This window comes from Macaca fascicularis, chromosome 19 (genome assembly GCF_037993035.2).
Source record: "Macaca fascicularis isolate 582-1 chromosome 19, T2T-MFA8v1.1".
Classification (NCBI taxonomy): domain Eukaryota; kingdom Metazoa; phylum Chordata; class Mammalia; order Primates; family Cercopithecidae; genus Macaca; species Macaca fascicularis.
This window is the reverse complement of record NC_088393.1, coordinates 40,654,960-40,673,447: the sequence shown is the minus strand read 5'-3', so window position 1 is coordinate 40,673,447 and position 18,488 is coordinate 40,654,960. Positions and strand designations below refer to the sequence as shown.

Genomic DNA, 18,488 nt, shown 5'->3' with positions numbered 1-18,488 from the left:
AGGAGGGGATCGGGGCCCTGGCCAAGGCAGGGATGCATCCATGAGCGTTCCACAGACCTGGACATAAAAGCGGTGCTGTCTGCACTCTGGGCCCTGGTGTCAGCTGCCCAGAAGGTGGCACACAGTCAGGATACGGTGCATGGGGCCCCACAGGACAGTGGTGCCAAGGACAGGTCTTTGTGATGGAACTGCGTGGCACCCCTCACGTCCAGCCGCCTCTGGCTTCATTTAGACTTGGGGAGTTGATGAGGCTCCACCCACTGGTGACTCGCCCTGGCCCCTCACAAGCCCAGAGCAGCCCTGCTCTGCTGCTGGTTCGCCCTCTGCCTCCCAGGCCCCTGGACCACACACCTGTGACCCTGCAGCCTCCTCATCCCCAGGCATTCTGGGGACCCTTGGCAGATAAGGGAGGCTGGGGGCCATCTCCAGACAAGGCTGCCCCAGCCCTCAGAGGACCACTCGGCGGGTACGTGAGGCTTGGGGAGGCCCAACCGGGCAGGTGGCTACGGCCTCTCAGCTGGGCGGGCGGGGCGCGCCCGTCCCTGCCCTTGGCCGGCTGCCCAATGCAGGGGGCTGATTGTGCAATCGTGCACGCCCTGGGGCCCCCCAGCCGGTTAGCCAAGACAAGGCTGGCCTCTTGGCTGTAGGGTGTTTTGAAAGCACTAAGAATGATTTTTTGGCAGGGTGGGGGTGGTGGGGGGAATTGCTTAAGAGAAGCATTATTATTCAATTATTTTTTTCCTCAAGTGTAAACAGTTAAATTTGGAGAAACAAAATCAGTTTTAATTTCCTAATGTCTGTTCATCCCATTGTGCGCAGGGAGCCAAGAACTGGGCCTTCCAGACATTGTTAGCTGAGGTTCGTTATTCATTAGTCGCCAAAGCGCTTTTTTTCCACCAGCAAAAATTGGCAGCAAACTGTTTTCATCTTTTCCAGTAAGCACCTCTTTGTGCTCAGAGTCTATTCTTCTGACAGATAAACATTGTGGAAAAAATATGGCTTTTCCTATAAAAGTCATTTGTTTTATTTCAGGCCTGCAGACACATCTGGGGCTCCTCTGCTTGGAGCCCAGTAAAAGTTATGGCCTTGTCAAGCCCTGTGCCCAGAGGCGGGCATGGGCACAGTGAGGGCAGGACCCCTCCCCACCCCTGAAGGCTGCACTTCCTGGACCACAGGGGCTCGTGCCCTCCCCACATGCCCAGCCCCTCCGCTTCTCTTATGACCGCGCCCGCACCCTGTTCTCAGTAGGTCTCCTGGGCAGGCCCCTAGAGCCAGCACCCTGAAGGGGCTACTGCATCGCTGGGCTGAGGCAGGCCTTGCCCCTGTGCCCGCCGGGGATCCCTTCTAATCTTTACCCACCCCCAATTTCAGTCGTGGACCTCAAGATTTCAGAGGGGAGGAAAGTTTGTTTCCCTGGCGAAACGAACCTGCCCGCCAACCGTGTAGCGGTCAGGGGTGGGCCCATGGGGATGGAGGGGTGACTGGGAGGAAGGAAACCTGACGTTGACAGGCCCTTGCTTCCCCCAGGCCCCTGGCTTCGACCGCCGTGGGGTGGAGAGACAGGGACGGGCACTTCAGGAGTAGCATGAAGGAGAGGGATGGGCGGCGGTGGGGTGGGGGTGCCTAGCGCAGGCTTTGAATGACAGGGACGAGAAGGTCCTGGAGCAGAGACCCTGGGACCCCCAGCAGCTTCTGGGCAGGAGACAGGCCTCAGCGGAGTCCACATGCACCTCTCACTTGCGCAGAGGGAATGTCACTCCATACGGTTCCTCAGCCACGGGGCATCCCTGCCCTCTGGCCTCAGCTCCCGGTCAGCAGCCAAGAGGCAAGTGTGGTGGGGCTGGGGCCACACTAGCCAGGCTCTGGTGTCTCCTCATCGCCTCCTGCCCAGCCTGCTCTCTCCAGGTCAGCGTGGCTCTCCCTGCCCCCCGTGGAATCAGTCACAGCCTCTCTGGCCATGCCCAGCGTGGAGGCCAGGCCAGCCTGTTTCTGGTTACCTTACGTGAACTGCTAATTGGAGTCTGATGTTCTTGGCCCCCAAACAGTCAGAAATGACAGCTCCCGCTCCAGCAGCTGGGCTTCCTGGGGAGGGAGTGCAGCCCGGCAGGGCAGGCTCAGACCCTGACCAGAAAGCGTACTCGTGCCCACTGGCTCAGAGGCCCTGGCCACCGGCCGGATGGTGCCCCAGGGACCTGGGGCGAGCAGGAGCTCTCCTGTAATTCCCCGAGCACCCGCTCCTCTCAGCTGTGCCTGTGAGTGGACAAGGCCAGGCTGGGTGCGCATGGGGCAGTGTGGGGTGCAGACAGGGTCCCTGCAGGGAGCGGCTCTACCACCGTCCCTCAGGCGTCCTCCAAGGCTGGGGGCTATTTCCCAGGGCCCTGCCGTAAGGCCCAGAGCACTCCTCTGGGAGCCACACCCGCCAAGCCACGCGCACACGGCACGTGTGCACTGGCGCACTAAGGCTGGCAGACCCACCCTGATGACGGCACCTGTCCTCCCCGGACAGTCACACGGAAAACCTAGGCCTCGGCCTGGGGGAGCCGGGACCACGACTTCTGGGGCCAGTTTCCACTTGGGCTGCCTGGAAGGAAAGCTGTGGCCCCAAGAGGCTTCATAGCTGCCTTAAGAGCTTTTTTGGCTTCAGCGGTTTGGCATCTGCCACTCCTCTGGCCAGGAGCAGGGCCCGGCTGAGGGCAGCCCAACCCTCAGCAAGCCCCGCAGGCCTGTCTGGGCATCTCGCACTGGGTGTGTGCCCATGGGCGGCCACAGGGCTTCTCAAGCGAGCCCTAGGGTAGTGTGGCCAGGGACACTCAAGATCCGGGGGTACGTGCAGGGTGGAAGGACTTATCAGGGTGCCCACGGCCCGGCACAGCAGGGGTGAGCCTAGGCTGAGGACCTCAATGGTCAAGAGAGCCCACGAAATTGGTGCCAGCCCTCACGTGCCCATCTCTCCTGATGAGGCCACGGCGAGCCCTGGAGCTGCTCATCGGGCCCCTCATCTCTGTTCCCCACAGGGCACGGAGCGCATTGACGAGCCCGGCCTGCGGAGTCTGCGCACTGCACGGTACCTGCAGCCAGGCATGGTGCTCACCGTGGAGCCAGGCATCTACTTCATCGACCACCTCCTGGACGAGGCCCTGGCGGACCCGGCCCGTGCCTGCTTCTTTAACCGCGAGGTCCTGCAGCGCTTTCGCGGTTTCGGTGGGGTGAGTGCCCATGGGCCCCATTCTTGCTCCCAGAACATCTGCCACCAAGACAGGGGCCCTAGTGACGCCTTCCCTTGAGGTGGGCTCAGCTTGCCCCTTCGTGTGGTCTGTCACGAGATGGAGCCTCACCCCTCAGTAGGAACAGACGGAGATCCTGCAAAACTCCTTCCTGGTCCAGGGGCTCCCATCCACCTGGCGAGGACAGGGTGAGCAGGTGACGTGAGCAGATGGCTCCATGAAGGAGCCTGGCGGCCACTTCTCTCTCCCAGGGAGTGTCAGCTGCTCCCAGCCCATGGTGGGGTGGGCCTGGAATGGGCCCCGCCCTCTAGCCTGGCACATGAGGCTGCTCTGAGATAATGTGTGTCTGTCGGCTTGACCCAGGTCCGCATCGAGGAGGACGTCGTGGTGACTGACAGCGGCATGGAGCTGCTGACCTGCGTGCCCCGCACCGTGGAAGAGATTGAAGCATGCATGGCAGGCTGTGACAAGGCCTTTTCCCCCTTCTCCGGCCCCAAGTAGAGCCAGCCAGAAATCCCAGCACACCCGGGGACCTGGCTTTGCAACCTCTTTTCGCGATGGGCAGCCTGCTGGTCAGCACTCCAGTAGCGAGAGACGGCACCCAGAATCAGATCCCAGCTTCGGCATTTGATCAGACCAAACAGCGCTGTTTCCTGGGGAGGAAACACTTTTTTAATTACCCTTTTGCAAGCTCACACCTTTAATCTGTTTTATACCTTGCTTATTAAATGAGTGATTTAAAATGATTGAAAACAATGCTGTTCTTTAGTAGCAACTAAAATGTGTCTTGCTGTCATTTGTATTCCTTTTCCCAGGAAAGAAGCATTTCTGATACTTTCTCTCAAAAATCAACATGCAGAATGACATTTGCAATAAAAGATTTCCTAAAATGGTCCTTTGTGCACGGCTTCCCCTTTATTCTTTATTCCTTTGCAGACGAGCATTTGGGACCCCATACACCCTGAAAAGATGGCTCACCTGGTGTCAGTGTCAAAAGTTGGTTCCAGGAAAAGGGTGCTGGCGGCACAGGCCCTTTAACGGCTGCTTCTGCCTTGAACTGGCCTGGTGGGACAAGGGCAGAGTCCTCCCTGAGGAGCCTGCTTTGAGCCCCTGGGACTCGGGGCTCTGGTGTCACCCTGTCACTTCCTATAAGGTTTCCCAAGCCTAACAGGATCAGAACCACTGGGGCATTTGGTAAGAGATTCCTGGGACCCCCTCAGACCATCTGACTCAATCTCGAGGGGCAATGGCCTAGAAATTGTGTATTTCACAAGCGCCCGCCAGATGCTCCTAACAGACAAGTGTGCGCAGTACTCCCAGGCAAGGTGGTTTTAGCTTGTCAGTACCAGTGCAGCCTGAGGTTTGAGGTGGGGCAAGCAACGCTGCGGGAAGATCCTAGGCACTCGGGTCAGACTGGCCAAGTCACCCCGCGCCACACCTTCGCACAAGTTAAAGGGCGGACTGATTTAACACAAGTCTTTCTGATACAGTCACTGCCTCCAAACTGGATTTCTGAAGGTGGTAGAATTACGTAGCGCTTGAGCTGCAGATATTTAAAACCGGAGACTTGCAGGGATCTCTTGTCCTTGATTTGTTTTTCATGTGGGACACCTTAGCCAAAGCCAGCCTCTGTCAGAGACACTGCCAACGAAGGCAGCGCCACGGCGAATTTGCAAAGACCGTTTGTCCTCCCTAAGTGTAGTCCTTGACTAAACTCCACCAGGCAGGAAACTAGCCAGGGCCCAGCCATGCCTGTTGAAGTATCTGTCCTTGCCTCACCTTCTCCAGTTCTCCCAGGGTCCCACAGAACAGCCCACCCGGGGAGCTGGTTTCTAGAATTCTGTACACCATTCCAGGTTTGCGTTCTCACAGAGCTCCCATCCAGGCGTTACCAAGCCAAGGTGAAGGATGACAAGTGAGAAAAATGCCACAGATGAAACCATGAGGATGAGGGGGTGGAAAACTGTAGCTGAAGAGACAGACATTTTCAGAAGTCACCAAAGGCCAGCGCGGTGGCTCACGCCTGTAACCCCAGCACTTTGGGAGGCCGAGGTAGGCGGATCATGAGGTCAGGAGATCGAGACCATCCTGGCTAACATGGTGAAACCCCGTTTCTACTAAAAAATACAAAAAATTAGCCAGGCGTGGTGGCGGGCGCCTGTAGTCCCAGCTACTCGGGAGGCTGAGGCAGGAGAATGGTGTGAACCCGGGAGATGGAGCTTGCAGTGAGCCACGATCGCACCACTGCACTCCAGCCTGGGCGACAGAGCAGGACTCCGCTTCAAAAAAAAAAAACAAACAAAAAGGAGCAAGGAGAAATCTCTAATTCTATCTAAACACTTTTCAGAAGGTCACTAGGAACAGAGAGGTCACATGTTCTTCCTGAGTCACTAGGTCAAAGAGTGCTCTTTAAAAAAAAAAAAAAATGTTAAATAAACAGAGACAAGGTTTTGCTATGTTAGCCAAGTTGGTCTTGAACTCCCGGCCTCAAGCAATCCTGCCTTGGCCTCCCAAAGTGCTACGATTACAGGCGTGAGTCTCCACCGGTCTCAAAGGGCATTCTTTGGAAGCATAGGTCTAGAGGGCCAGCAGTAGCTATCTCCTCTACCCCCGTGTCTGTACCTAACTGTCTCTTCTAACCTCTGCAGAAACTTGTGTGGCTTCAGAAATCCATTAGAGACCCCTCCAGAAAGCTGTATAGTGCTACAACCCTTCTGAAACTGTGTCTGGGTATTCATTCAATAAATAATTGAGCATCTACTCTGCCAGTGCAGGATACAAACATGACCCCTCCTTTCTAAGCCTCTAGTCTCCTGAGAGGCCTTCACCTCAAACGAGTATGAACAAATATATTGTTTCAAACACTGCAAAGTGCTGTGAAGCAAGCAACACTATAGGCTTAGCGTAGACAGCCAGGGGGCTGAGACAGAGGAGGTAGCTTGTTAGTGAAATGTTAGGGGAGATGCTTCATTCCAGACAGAAGGAGCTGTCCCAGGAAGGGCAGAAAAGAGCTTGGAAAAGCCCTAGAGCCGAAGCAACGTGACACAGGAGGATGGAAGGAAATTAAGTTGATGAGGGGAAACACCACGCCACAAGGAGACTGGGTCTCACCCCGTGTGCAACGGGGAGCAACAAGATGGTTCTGGACAGCAGGCAGTGACACTGCCATCCAGTAACACTGAAGAGGAGCCAGTCACCAAGTCCAGGCAAGAGAAGAGGATGGCTCTGCATGGGAAGTCAGGGTGGGTGAAGCAGACAGGTACAAGAGCTCCATTTAGAAGGTGGAAGTGAAAGGTGGAGATGCGGAAGCGCATTTGGTTCTAACAGCTGCTTTAAACGGAGGGATGAGAGGTGGCGTTTGGGCTGCAAAAAGTAACGCGTGACTGTTTCACTGACAACTTTATTCCTTTTCCAAGTTCAATTCTATAACCCCTATTTCTCTAGATGCCTCTACAGCTTTCAGGCCTAGAGCTCTGTGAGGAGTGGGATATTACAGTAAAATAACACCTAGGCAATGGTGTTCTCTGAGTGTATGTAAAACTGTAAAACGCATATGAACTCTCTGGCTAGGCACAGGCAGTGGATGAGCTGATGTAACAGTGCTTTCGTCAGAAAAAGACCTGGCCCCCTCACAAAGATGTCATCGCTCGGTAAAATTCCCTAAGACACGTTATTGGATTCTAAATTACAACTAATTCAAAGAAGTGAAACGGGCCACACTTCCCACAGAAATAATTCCTGACCTCCACTTTTTATTAAGATGCAGCAAGCAGAAATTTATTTCCCAAGACATGAAAATAATTGAGGAATCATAGAAGAAAAGCATTTAAATGGCATTCCCTCGAAATACTCAATTCACATCAGCTCCCTGGACTCAACGATGTCTATGAAATCAGCAAATTCATCTCTATACTCTATGGCATGATGTAAATGAAGACGGTGTCCACATGTACTACAAAACTCCAGATAGGGGAACGGCCTTACTTTATACTCTTTATCTACCTCGAAACAAGAATTTCTTCCCTAAATGGGAACCATGCTCTGAGACACTAGGTGATTAAACAGGAACCCATTTATTCACTTATTTCTTTCCCTATTCTGGTATAATTTTTAGTTTAGACCAAGTGACTAAAAATGTAACTAAAGATGTATCCCATGTTCAGAGAAAACTATTTTCCTATCCACTAAGGGCAATCGGGGAGATCTAGACTTGGACGCAAATACCTCTGCCTGTCTCCCCACTTTCCCCACCCCTACCCCCGGCCGTCCAGTGTGGGAACAGGAAAGACGGCAAGGCGCCTGCCTGGGCTTCCCAGCTGTTTAACATCTGGACTGCTTTTTGGTATCTAATATAAAGAAAGCCACAATGAAAGACAAGTCATTGTTCCAAAGTTGTTTTTTATTTTAAATTTGTTGAAAGAAATAAAATTATATTTAAAAAAATAGAGAAATTTCACAAATTGATGAAAGCCAGGAACAAAAAGAACAAGTTAGTACTTTTTCCTGAGAGGCAGATCTAACAGCTGCAGAACGGACTTTTTCCTTCCCAACTTTTGTCAAACAAAACAATTCTCCTATTTCTAAGGCATCAAAAAGCACTGAGTGCGAAATGGGCTGTTCAGATACAAGGTCTCAAGCCCTCTAATGGGGATTAGGAAACGTGAAAAGCTGCTACAATTTCCTCTCCTTTAATACCAAATGTTAAAAACTGTCTATACTTCTACTTGTTATGTAAATTGGAGAATTTCACACTCATGACCTGCATTTCAGACCTGGTGGTGTTTAAAATCTTACTACTTAGTATCTGCAATGGCATCCCAACAACTGATTTCAGGGGCCAGCAGCAGGAAGAGCTGCTCTGATCTCACCATTTGCGGCCAAAACCAGCCAAAGCGCACCTATCCCAGGAGACTCATCTTATGCAGCTAGAAACTTACGCTACAGCCTAACTCCTAAACTGCTGGACCTGCCCACAAGGGCAGATCACATCCTAATGGTTCACAGGTCACACACAGAACGAAAGTTACAGAAGTCACCTTACAGTTCCCAAAACTCTAAATGGATTCATTCCCCACACTTGGTTTCCCTAATTTTATACTGATAAATCTATCAAATTACAATTTCCAACCACTTCAGGAAGACAGAGAACACAATGGTTAACATTTTTGTTCTCTGCCTAACTGCTTGCTTGTGCTAAACTTTAAACTTCCATGGGTAACAGGAAAGCTTGAACCCATTTTTCCAAAAGATCCAATCTTGTGTTCTGATTTGAAATACTGAGTCCACACCCCTGATGATTTCCCTCAAGTTTCTTTTTCAAGATACTTAAGTCAATGCACATAACTCGTAACCATAAATTCCATGGGGGCATCGAATTCCCAAAGATTTTTTTTAGTAAATCAGAGACTGAAATGTCTGTAGCACCTACCACAGGTGCTTATACATTCAAGTGACCTAATGCATCTCCAATTAATTATGTAATACCAATCAGCTGCTAAGGATCCAGGAGGATCCTGTGGTGTGTCCTGGCTAGTTATTCAAAACATCTCTCATCCTTCATGGGTAGATCCATACTCCCAAGGTAAGCTGGTGTTGGACCCTAGAAACCCCCCTCCTGTCTCCTGGCTCTATAGGGAGTTAATAGCCCTCCTGGGACAGCATCTCCTGGGCTCCTGTTTTACATTCAGAAGGGCCTCAGAACTCTAATAATGGCTTTGCTGAGTTCCTGGGCACCATGATGTCTTCTGCCAAGAAACGGCGCGGTCAGCACTCTTCCACCAACCAGAGGATGCAACTTGAGTTTCATTCTGGCTACATCATCCCAAGTCCTAGTATGAAACAGCAACGTGGCCAAAAATGACCATGTTCAAATAAGATACCTGGTCACACAAACTTTTAAATCAGTTATGACTCAGTCTCTCATCTCCAGCCCAGGCACACAAAAAATACACAAATTTGAGCTAGAAGTGTGCTAAGAAAAAAAGAGAAAGAAAACAAAACAAAACAAAAAAAAGAAAAAACGTTGACAAAGACAATCTAAACTACCAACACCGACGTAAGCCAGACTCTAGAGAGTCCCTACTTTAGCAACTGTCATTTTTTATCTCAACAAAAATGTCAATCTCCTGAGTTTTATCAGCATTTTCTAAAATAATTTATGGGACACAAAAGCATATAAATGAATAAACAGAAGCAGTGGTACAAAGTCTGGAAAGTCCACTAACCAGAAAAAGAAATGTCACAAAAACAATATCAAAAGACGTACTTAAGAGAAATAAATTAAAGGTTAAAACCTTACACTTTCAAGTTTTCTTAGACAATTATTTTGGGAGATGGCATGGAGTTGATACATTTCTCTAACAGTCACTTGGTTAAGATCAAATACCAAAATGAGCCTTCAGAATAAATTTTTGATTTTAAAAATAATGGCCCCATGGTAGCTATTTTGAACACAAGAGAAACTACCTTCTGAATAATATTCCAAACCCTAATTAGTACGTTGTGTCATCAAACTGTTAAGACATTTTGTTTACTAACTTGGCTGTCAAAATTGTATCCAAAAAAACACTTACTTTACTAGCACCTGCACAAACTAAAATTCTGGTACACAAGTTTCTCTACACCACTGAGTTGGGTTTTTAGAATAAAATAATGCCAATCTAAGCGCAAAGGTATCCCAAAAACATAATTCCTATGCTTTAGTTTTATTTTCGTGTTTAATCTATTTGCTTCCTAAATGTTATTTGTATATTTTAAGCCAATTGGCCACACAATGTCTATAAGATGTGATGAGGTTTCTTTACTTAACCTGACATCACTATTCAAAAACTTGTACTTTTGGGGGAAAACAGTACTAATTATGTTAAAACAAAGTTTATGCCATACATAAAATCACTCCAAATTACTCACTCATTGCTTTCTATAGCTCTATGAATTTATAATACATAATTCAGAAGAAAATCACAAATAGATTTGGCATTCAACTTTTCTTAATCCAATTCAGTCTACCCATTAATACCAAGAACCTTCTGCATGGCCTGCCAGTTCCCCATTCCTTTTGTCAACTTAAAAAAGAAGCACTTCTTGGGAAGTCAGGATTTATTAAGAACATCGGGATCCCAGATGGTTCTTTTTTTTTTTTACCATATACCTTAACATTTGGGGGATTTTGACGCCCACAAAAATCTCTATCATTTAAAACCAGATATTCGAATTACAAGGCTAACATTTTTAGCTAATCAACTCTTCAGTGCTGATCCTAGAAAATAACCTTCAATGGGTCTTTGAATCATGGAAAAGGACAACTTTCAGCCACTGACATGAGTGGTGTCGGTGGTCACACCTTTAACGTTCAAACCACAAGCTGTGAAGTCTGGAAAGGGTGAGGTCTACTGTCCTGCACTGTCGCCATCTGCTGTCGTATTTTCAGTGCTAATGGACTGTACGTTGTCTGCAAGGTTGTGCGCGTGCTCAAGAAACAAATCTTTGAGTACACTTAATTCCTTGGTCAGCAATTTGATTTTTGCTTCCAACCGTTCATTCTCTTCCTTGAGCTGATTGACTCTCTGCAGCGTGTCTTGTGCTTTCTGCTTGCTTTTCAGCCGGCTCTTTTTCACAGCCATGTTGTTCCTCTCTCGGCGCTGCCGATACTCATCGCTGTTTCGATCCATGGGCGAGCTCTTTTTGCTCTGCTTGCTGGGAGCCACGGCTTTGCCTCCTCCCCCAGGGCCAGCAGGCACCAGCTGAGGAACCTGCTGTAAGCCGCTGGCATGTGCCTGGGTATGGATAACACTAATTCCGTTCACCCCTGGAGTGCTGTTTTGCTGCGATATCTTGCTCATTTGGGCACTCTCCCTTGCCAACACAGAACAGGTAGAAACGAGAGCAAGGTGATCAATGGTTTCCACGCTAAGCTGCCAAAAAATCTTCACATGTACCTAGTTAAAAAATAAATTGCATTAAAATGTTTGAAACGACAGGATCAAATGAGATTAAACTTGTATGTACCTAACATCAGGCCAACATTAATTGATTCTGCTGAGAAAAGTCTACAGCAACTGCCAACTGTTGCAATGTTTCTGAAGTCTAAATCATTTCACTTAGAACGGTAAGTCAGTACAGAAGCACCATCAGGCGAAACTCAGCCCACCTGGATCCCTGAGGGCACTGCCCTTCTGCGATTGTTATCAAAAATGGGAGGAAAATAAAAGACTGCCACTAATTAGGTGGCGCATGTGAACTAACAGCACTTGACAATCTGCCAGGGAGAAGCTGCAGCTGACCTTGGTAGGAGAGACACCTGCAATGAAAGGGGGGAAGTTTCCATTGTTGGTTCAAGTCAAAACAGAAGGCTGGGGTGGCGTGCCCTGTCTCCAGTGCTCATGAGGAATACCATGCTATCACCTCTGGGGGTTCCATGTCCTAATATGCAGAGAGGGAGTCATCGAGGACTTGAGTTCTCTCCCAGAGCTCTCTTTATGGGATATTTTGAAAAGATAGTTTTTTGCTTTATTTTTTAATGACCTCAAACGATAATTCCACAGTTAACAAAATTTACTGAGTTAGTTTCTTGAATTTAGGAGCTCTGACACTCAATTTGCTCCCCATCCCACCAGGCTTGTAAAAAGTGTGTTTTTGTTTCTTGACATAATTAATAAAACATCAAAACACACTCAACCTGAAACCACAAGGAAAGAACCAGAAGCCCTCATAAAGCATCCAAGGAAGTGCAGGTCCTGGGACCCGGGCCGGACAAAGGAGCTGAGCAGCTGCCGTGCCTGTGACCACTTCGCGCTACCAAATGAGCTCGTGTGAGCTCGGAGGATGCACCAGCTCTGAAGCACCCCTGTGCCGCTGCCTGCAGAAATGAAGTCACGGTTTCAAAAACCAGTCACATGTGGATTACTCTGAATCCAATCAAGTCCCTACAGTTGCCCCAAGAAGTGTAAAAGTGTGACTATCCTATCATCAGGAGGCCGCTTCAACATCAACTGACTCAGTTCAGTGAACGGTGTCCACCAAGGTGTCAGGGCACTCTTAGACATTTAGAAAGCAGTGTTAGGAACATAAACCTATCCTGTTCTCTTTTCACAAAACTGCTAAAATTACATCAGTGGAAAAAATCTGGAGTCAGATTTATACAGTGATCCCACAATGAGGGAAAGCTCAGTTAGCCAACACCAGTAGCTACATCCAAACCTTTAGCCAGGCAATTCTGTACACAGTTTATTGGTCTCTTTTTAAAAAACATCTTTGCTTTAAAAAGTCCATGTGTCATTACTTTCCATTGTTTTCAAAGCCACACAGCTGGCCCTGAGCTAGTAGGTCATCTGTTCTCACTCCAGCACTAAGGCAAGACAGAAAGCGTCCCTCCAAATGATGAAGGCTATCCACTCCAAGCCTATCTTCAGTAACAGACAGTTCACAGTTTCCTTTGGTCCTTATTAGGTTGCCTCATTTTCCTTTCAGTAGAAAAGTGGCTGTTCAGTATTAATCTGAGCCATGCTTAGTGCCACCTAACATTATTATTGCTTATCTATCTGGTGTCAAGTGAGTAGAAGTGCTTGACTCAATTATTAAGAACTTGGTTAACACCTCTCCTGAGACTGTCTTAACAATCATAATCATGTTCACCTTATTTCTCTACTTTTTTATATACCAATTATATTTTTAGCCCTTAAAGCTCTCTACAGTCAATGTGGCCATGCTCAGAGATAGCAACGATCCAAAACGGTAGAGACCGGTGACCAGGCCAGTTCTTGTCTTGGCTATGGCTCCCCCTATTTTAGTATGGGTAAATCTCTTTTCTTCCGTGGGCGTCTATTCCCCATATGTAAATGAGGGATGTGGAATAGTAAGACACTTTTCTACAGACAACACACCACGACCTTCAGTCACTAACAGCTCTTATTCACTACAGGGTCCAAGTTCAGCGACGTTCATGCCTGTTTCCATATCCAAAGATACAGGAACAGGGAAGGGCTCTTTCACCTCTGCCTGACTCATCTTGCAAGGTACTAGGCTGAACGTGTGTGGTAGGCGAGGTTTTAAAGGTAAGCCCTTTGGCGTGAAAAGAGTATTCACTGAACCTACAAGCTGGTGAAAATGTAAGAAAGAGAAACTTGGAGATAATCAAAATAACTCCGAGACTGTTTTGTTTAAAAAGTTCTTAAACCATATAAATAGCTCTTAAAGTGAAGAGAAAATTAACCAAGTAAAAGGGGATCAAAGAGCTAAGAGGTTTTACACAGAAAAGGCCACTCTCATTTATGCTTTGTTCCTTCCACACACATTTACTGAACAGCTACAACAGGCAAAAAGTGTTTATTTCAAAGCTGGACATTGAGTCCTAAATTCAAGTCCAGCTCCTCTGTGGACAAACACTATTCCAAAGTTCAGCCTACAGGAAGCAGGGTGGCGCCTGGCTTCCTTCCATGTGAATCACTCAAGTAGGAAACAGCAGGAACGCTGAAGAGCAGTGGCTCTCAAAGTGTGGTCCCTGGACCAGCATCATCATCATCCAGGAACTCTTTAGAAATGTAACTTCTCAGGCTGCCCCAGACTTAGAATCGGAGTTCTAAGAACAGGGCTGAGCAATCTTTTCATAAGGAGACTTCCAAGTAACTTTGATGACACTGAAGTCTGAGGGTCTCTGCTGTTGATTCCCAATGAATACTGAGAATGGTGGACTAACTGGATAATAGGCTTTGTTTCAATTCAAACTTAATTCAAGTAATGTTCGTTCATGTCAGTCACACTGAAAGCGCACACAATGTTAGAATGAGTAAAACAAAATCAAATTTTTCTGAAGTTTCACCTGGGGAAATAAACCTACTAAGAATTTTCCCAATGCTTTTGTCCCTTTTCTCCACACACCTAGAATCCAATATTCCTCCCCTTGCCCACCAAAATAAATTTTTCACTCAGTTTCCTCAATGAAGGTCAACATTTCAAAACAGTCATAGATGTTTCTCCTTGGTCCTAACTCTATTTAGTCTTTGGGATTTGACAATTCCACCTAAAACAAAAAAACTTCCCATCTACCCTTCCTCTCCATCCCAATCCCATCGAACTCACCTCAGGTCACTATCATCTCTCAGGGACACTGGTCTCTGGTCTAGCCTGCTTCCTCCAACCTCTGTCTCCAGAGCAATGAACACTCAAACCTGAGTGAGTCACTCTCCTGCTGAAAATTCATCTCTGGCTCCAGTCTACAGGATCAAATCCAAGGTCCTGACCCTCTCTCCTCCCTCACACCACATCTTGACAGTACTAAACCACTATCTGTATCCTAAATGGTCTGTGCTTTCTCTTTTCTTTGGGCATCTGGGAAGATCTGTTCCCTAGGTCTGTCAACTCCAGCCGCGTCGTGTCTCCCTGCGGATCTTCACATGCATCTACTGCAGGGTCCATGAGGGAGGGGACGTCCCCTTTCTGGGAGTACAGAAGTGGGTCACTGGGGCATGAGAAGAACATCAACATCATCTTTCTAACCCAATCCTTTTGAAGTGATTTACAACACACAAAACAAATAGACTGTAAATAAACAACCATTAGGAGCTCATGCTCATTTTTTTCTTTTTTTACTGATAGAGCTAGAAAGCCACAAACGCAGGAGGCCAGTGTACCTATCAATACAACCACCCATGGAACCAGCCCTCCCAAGAATGCACAATACACCTGGAATCGTAGCTACCTGTACTTACCATTACTGTGACCAAGTGAGGCAATCTTAGACTATAAGACCAAATTCAGCCCCATGAGGTCCTATTTGTCTTTACCAGGGGCTCAGCACATAGTGTTTAATTTCCCAGAGATGAAACCATCTCTCCAAGATCAGCCAGCCTTGCGGACAGACATGATGTGCTCTTGAGAATTTAAAGGATATTCTCAATGTTTTGTTTCCCCCTACTTTTTTTAAAGCAGGTATTAAAAATAACTGAACCAGCCAAGTGTGCCCACCAGAAGCAGGAATCAAGAAGCTGAAATATGCTTCAGCTCCTGGGTACCCTGTAATTATTTAAGCCTTGTTTACAGCAACTTTTTCCAGAAGCAGAACTGACCTTATGAACGGCTTATCCCAAATACTACTCAAGGGCTAACAGATGATCACATCTTAAACATCAAGAGCTTCTAGATGTAGAATGTCTTCGTAAAGCAAGCCCTTACAGGATTTTCTTTTAAAATTTTCTCGGCGAGTCACACATCTATGGGAGAAGTCTGCCTTAAGTGACAACCTATTCATACAGGCAGTCAATTTTGACACAACTACCAATTTTGGTGTCACCCATCAACACTGAGACCTTTCTAAATCTTATACATTTCAGGATGCCAGATTACAGTATAAACCTCAAACAAGGGGAAAACCAAACAGTAAACCTAGGGAAGAGAAGCAACACACCAGGTGCCCTGGAAAACAGACTCTCCTCCCCTACACACATGTATTTCCATCCTCCGCATCTGGACACCTCTGCTGGCTGTTTGCCCTGCTCCGCTCCCTCCAACCATGCCCGCGAAGTGCTTCATTTCTTCTCTATTTGACCCGTGGGTGTTGCGTGTTCTTCTAAACTACGTTCAACAGTAAAGTGCAGGACATTCAAACAGCTCCACAAAGCAAAATATTATCTCTGCGAAGTCATGCATTTAAAAACTAGTTGCTTTCCCTATTTTATTGATCAGTCTTTGAACTTCTGAACAGATTTTCGATCACCGCAAGCTGAGCCCTTCTAGAAGAGCAGGATTCTAAAGCTCGATTCGGTCCACCTTCTGCTATTCTGGGAACACCCTTCATCCCCAGGGGCCAATGCAAGCCTGGCCGGTCACACCGCCCGTCTCACCGAGAGGGGGCCGGGCTCCGCAGGGGGCATTCCCCGGCCGTTCGCGCGCTCTCGGCCAGCCGCGAGGGGCGCCCCGGGCAGCGCGGGGGTCGACGGGCGGCGCCGCGGCGCTGGGCCGCGGCCAGGAATGAGCTCAGCGTCCCCGCCGCCGGGTGTTGCCGGCAGGTTGCATCAGACGCCGCGCGGCGCCGCCGCCCGCGCCTCCAGCCTCGCGGGGCCTTCCCGAGCCAGCCAGCCTTCTGGGGCCGGGGCTGGGTTTCCCCGAGCCGGGCCCGCGCCCAGGCGAGCGGCCGGCACCGCCGCGGCCTCCTCCTCCCCGATCTCAGGGCGCCCGCCGCGGCCTCTTTACCTGCTCCTCCAGCCCGCCTGCCCCCAGGCGGCCTCCACTCCGAGCGGCCCCGCGCGGTGCGGCCCGAGCCGACCCAGGCCTCACAGCCCGCGAGTCAGCGAGGAGGAGCGACGGTTACGAAACCGGCAGCCTCCGCCCGTTCCGCAGCCGCGGCCACCGGCTTCCCCTCGTCGCCGGGTCGCGCGCGCCGTCGCCGCCATCCTGACCAATGGGAGCGCCGGCCTGCGGGAGGCACCGCCTTCTCTCGCGACGGGCACCCCACCCGACCAATCGTGGGCCGGATAGAGGAGGGAGGCGGGCACACGGCGGGGGCGTGGATTCCGCGCGGCTGGCTCGGCGGGTGTGGCGGGAGCAGGCGGCTGCTCGCTACGGCGTCCGCGGTCGCTCGGCGGCTTGCCCGGGCTGGCTGCGGCCCAGTGCTGTGGACTACTCAGGTTCGTGTCGGAGGCTGAAGAGCCGTCGCCTTGTGAAGGCCAGACCTGCCTTTGGAAGCATTTCCTGAGGTAGTTTTGTGAACCACCGGTGACTGTTTTGATTTCGCCGCGTCCCCTGGGAGCCCCCGCGGCGTCCCTCACAGAGTTTCTCCGAACGGAACTCCCCGCAGGCGGGCTGGCCCTGTCGCCGAAAAACGAGAGGAGGCTGACGCGGTGGCTCCCGCCTGTAATCTCAGCGCGGAGGGAGGCCGAGGCGGGAGAACGGCTTGAGCCCAGGCGGTGGAGAGCAGCCTGGACAACATGGCGAGACCCCATCTCTGTTACTAATTTTTTAAAAATCGAATGAACCCAAATGTTTCGCACATAGGATTAGCATTGATGTCACATGGGTGAAAGCTGCAGGCTGTGCTTTGTTGTTAGGGTGACATGAAGTGAATTTCCTAAATCGATTCCCCTTGGGTGCCTTCCAGGTGAATGGGTGCGAGGTGCTCTCTGAAAATGAGCAGCGATCCAGTGTGACTTAAAACTCGCCAGGAGGACCCGAAAGCGTTTTAACACCAGGAAGCAGCAGCTCGCTGGGCGGAGGGCAGAGCTCGCCTGATAGGTTTGATTGCTTCCTCTTTAGCAATGCGTATCGTTCAAAAAATTGAGGCTTTGAAAGAGGAAATGTTTCTTCAGCGCCCATGGAACCGGCTCGCCCCGTAAGATTGTTTCGAGGAATCAGTAAGATGATAAAGCAATAAATAAAAATTAAAAGGGGTCACAAACGTGAACAATGGGCTAGATGCGGTGGCTCAGGCCTGTAATCCCAGCACTTTGAGAGGCGGAAGCAGTTGGATCACTTCAGGTCAGGAATTAGAGACCAGCTTGAGCAACATGGAAAAACCCTGTCTCTACCAAAAATACCAAAGATTAGCCGGGTGTGGTGGCGCTGTGCCTGTGGTCCCAGCTACTCTGGAGACTGAGATGGGAGAATGGCTTGTGCCTGAGAGGCGGAGGTTACAGTGAGCTGAGACTGAGCCACTGCACTCCAGCCTGAGCCACAGGATGAGACCCTGTCTCCAAAAAAAAAAAAACAAGGAATAATGCTCACAGATCCACACTTGGGAGAGTAAGCGTCGTCAAAACAAGTGTGTTTCTTCACGTTGGCTCTCGTATTCTGAGCTGAAAAAGAAACTTCTTTTTTTTTTTCTTTTGAGACAGGGTCTTGCTATGTTGCCCCAGCTAGAGTGCAATGGCACCGTCACAGCTTGATCACAGCTCACTGCAGCCTCGACCTCCTGGTCTCAAGCCATGCTCCCACCTCAGCCTCCCAAGTAGATGGGATTATAGGCATGCACCATCACACCCAGCTAATTTTTAAAAAATGTTTTGTAGAGATGAGGTCTCACCATATTGTCCACTCTGGTCTCAAACTCCTGGGCTCAAGTGATCTTTCTGTCTCGGCCTCCCAGATTGCTGGGATTATGGGCATGAGTAACCAAGTCCTGCCTGAACTTGCTTTGATCAAGATTTTAGTGGTATTAAAATAGGATTGTGATTTATTGCTCACAAAATCATAATTTTACCCTGAATATTTCCTAATCACTTAAATGTACAAGGGGGCTGGGCGCAGTAGCTCACGCCTGTAATGCCAGCACTTTGG

General features: G+C 49.3%; 3 protein-coding genes across 5 annotated transcripts in view; 2 read left to right on the top strand and 1 right to left on the bottom strand.

Moving 5' to 3' along the window:
• PEPD (peptidase D) overlaps positions 1–4,118 on the top strand; it is a 136,245-nt gene extending 132,127 nt beyond the window's left edge. For all 3 annotated transcript variants that reach the window (XM_045380628.2, XM_045380630.2, XM_074023081.1), the window contains 2 exons: positions 3,015–3,206; positions 3,588–4,118. In XM_045380628.2, the coding sequence (XP_045236563.2) occupies positions 3,015–3,206; positions 3,588–3,725 (330 nt within the window). In that variant the 3' untranslated portion in view covers positions 3,726–4,118. The remainder of the gene's footprint in view (positions 1–3,014; positions 3,207–3,587) is intronic.
• A 3,484-nt stretch (positions 4,119–7,602) lies between these two features.
• Positions 7,603–16,576, bottom strand: CEBPG (CCAAT enhancer binding protein gamma). The gene is made up of 2 exons (XM_005588769.4): positions 16,410–16,576; positions 7,603–11,161 (listed from the first exon to the last, which is right to left on the bottom strand). The coding sequence occupies exon 2, from the start codon at positions 11,063–11,065 to the stop codon at positions 10,613–10,615; it is 453 nt and encodes a 150-aa protein (XP_005588826.1). The 5' UTR covers positions 11,066–11,161; positions 16,410–16,576; the 3' UTR covers positions 7,603–10,612.
• On the top strand, positions 15,730–17,610 carry LOC135968658 (uncharacterized). The gene is made up of 3 exons (XM_074024724.1): positions 15,730–15,767; positions 16,021–16,843; positions 17,314–17,610. Exons 1-3 carry the CDS (start codon positions 15,730–15,732, stop codon positions 17,365–17,367), a joined length of 915 nt encoding a protein of 304 aa, XP_073880825.1. The 3' UTR covers positions 17,368–17,610.
• Positions 17,611–18,488: the final 878 nt, after the last annotated feature.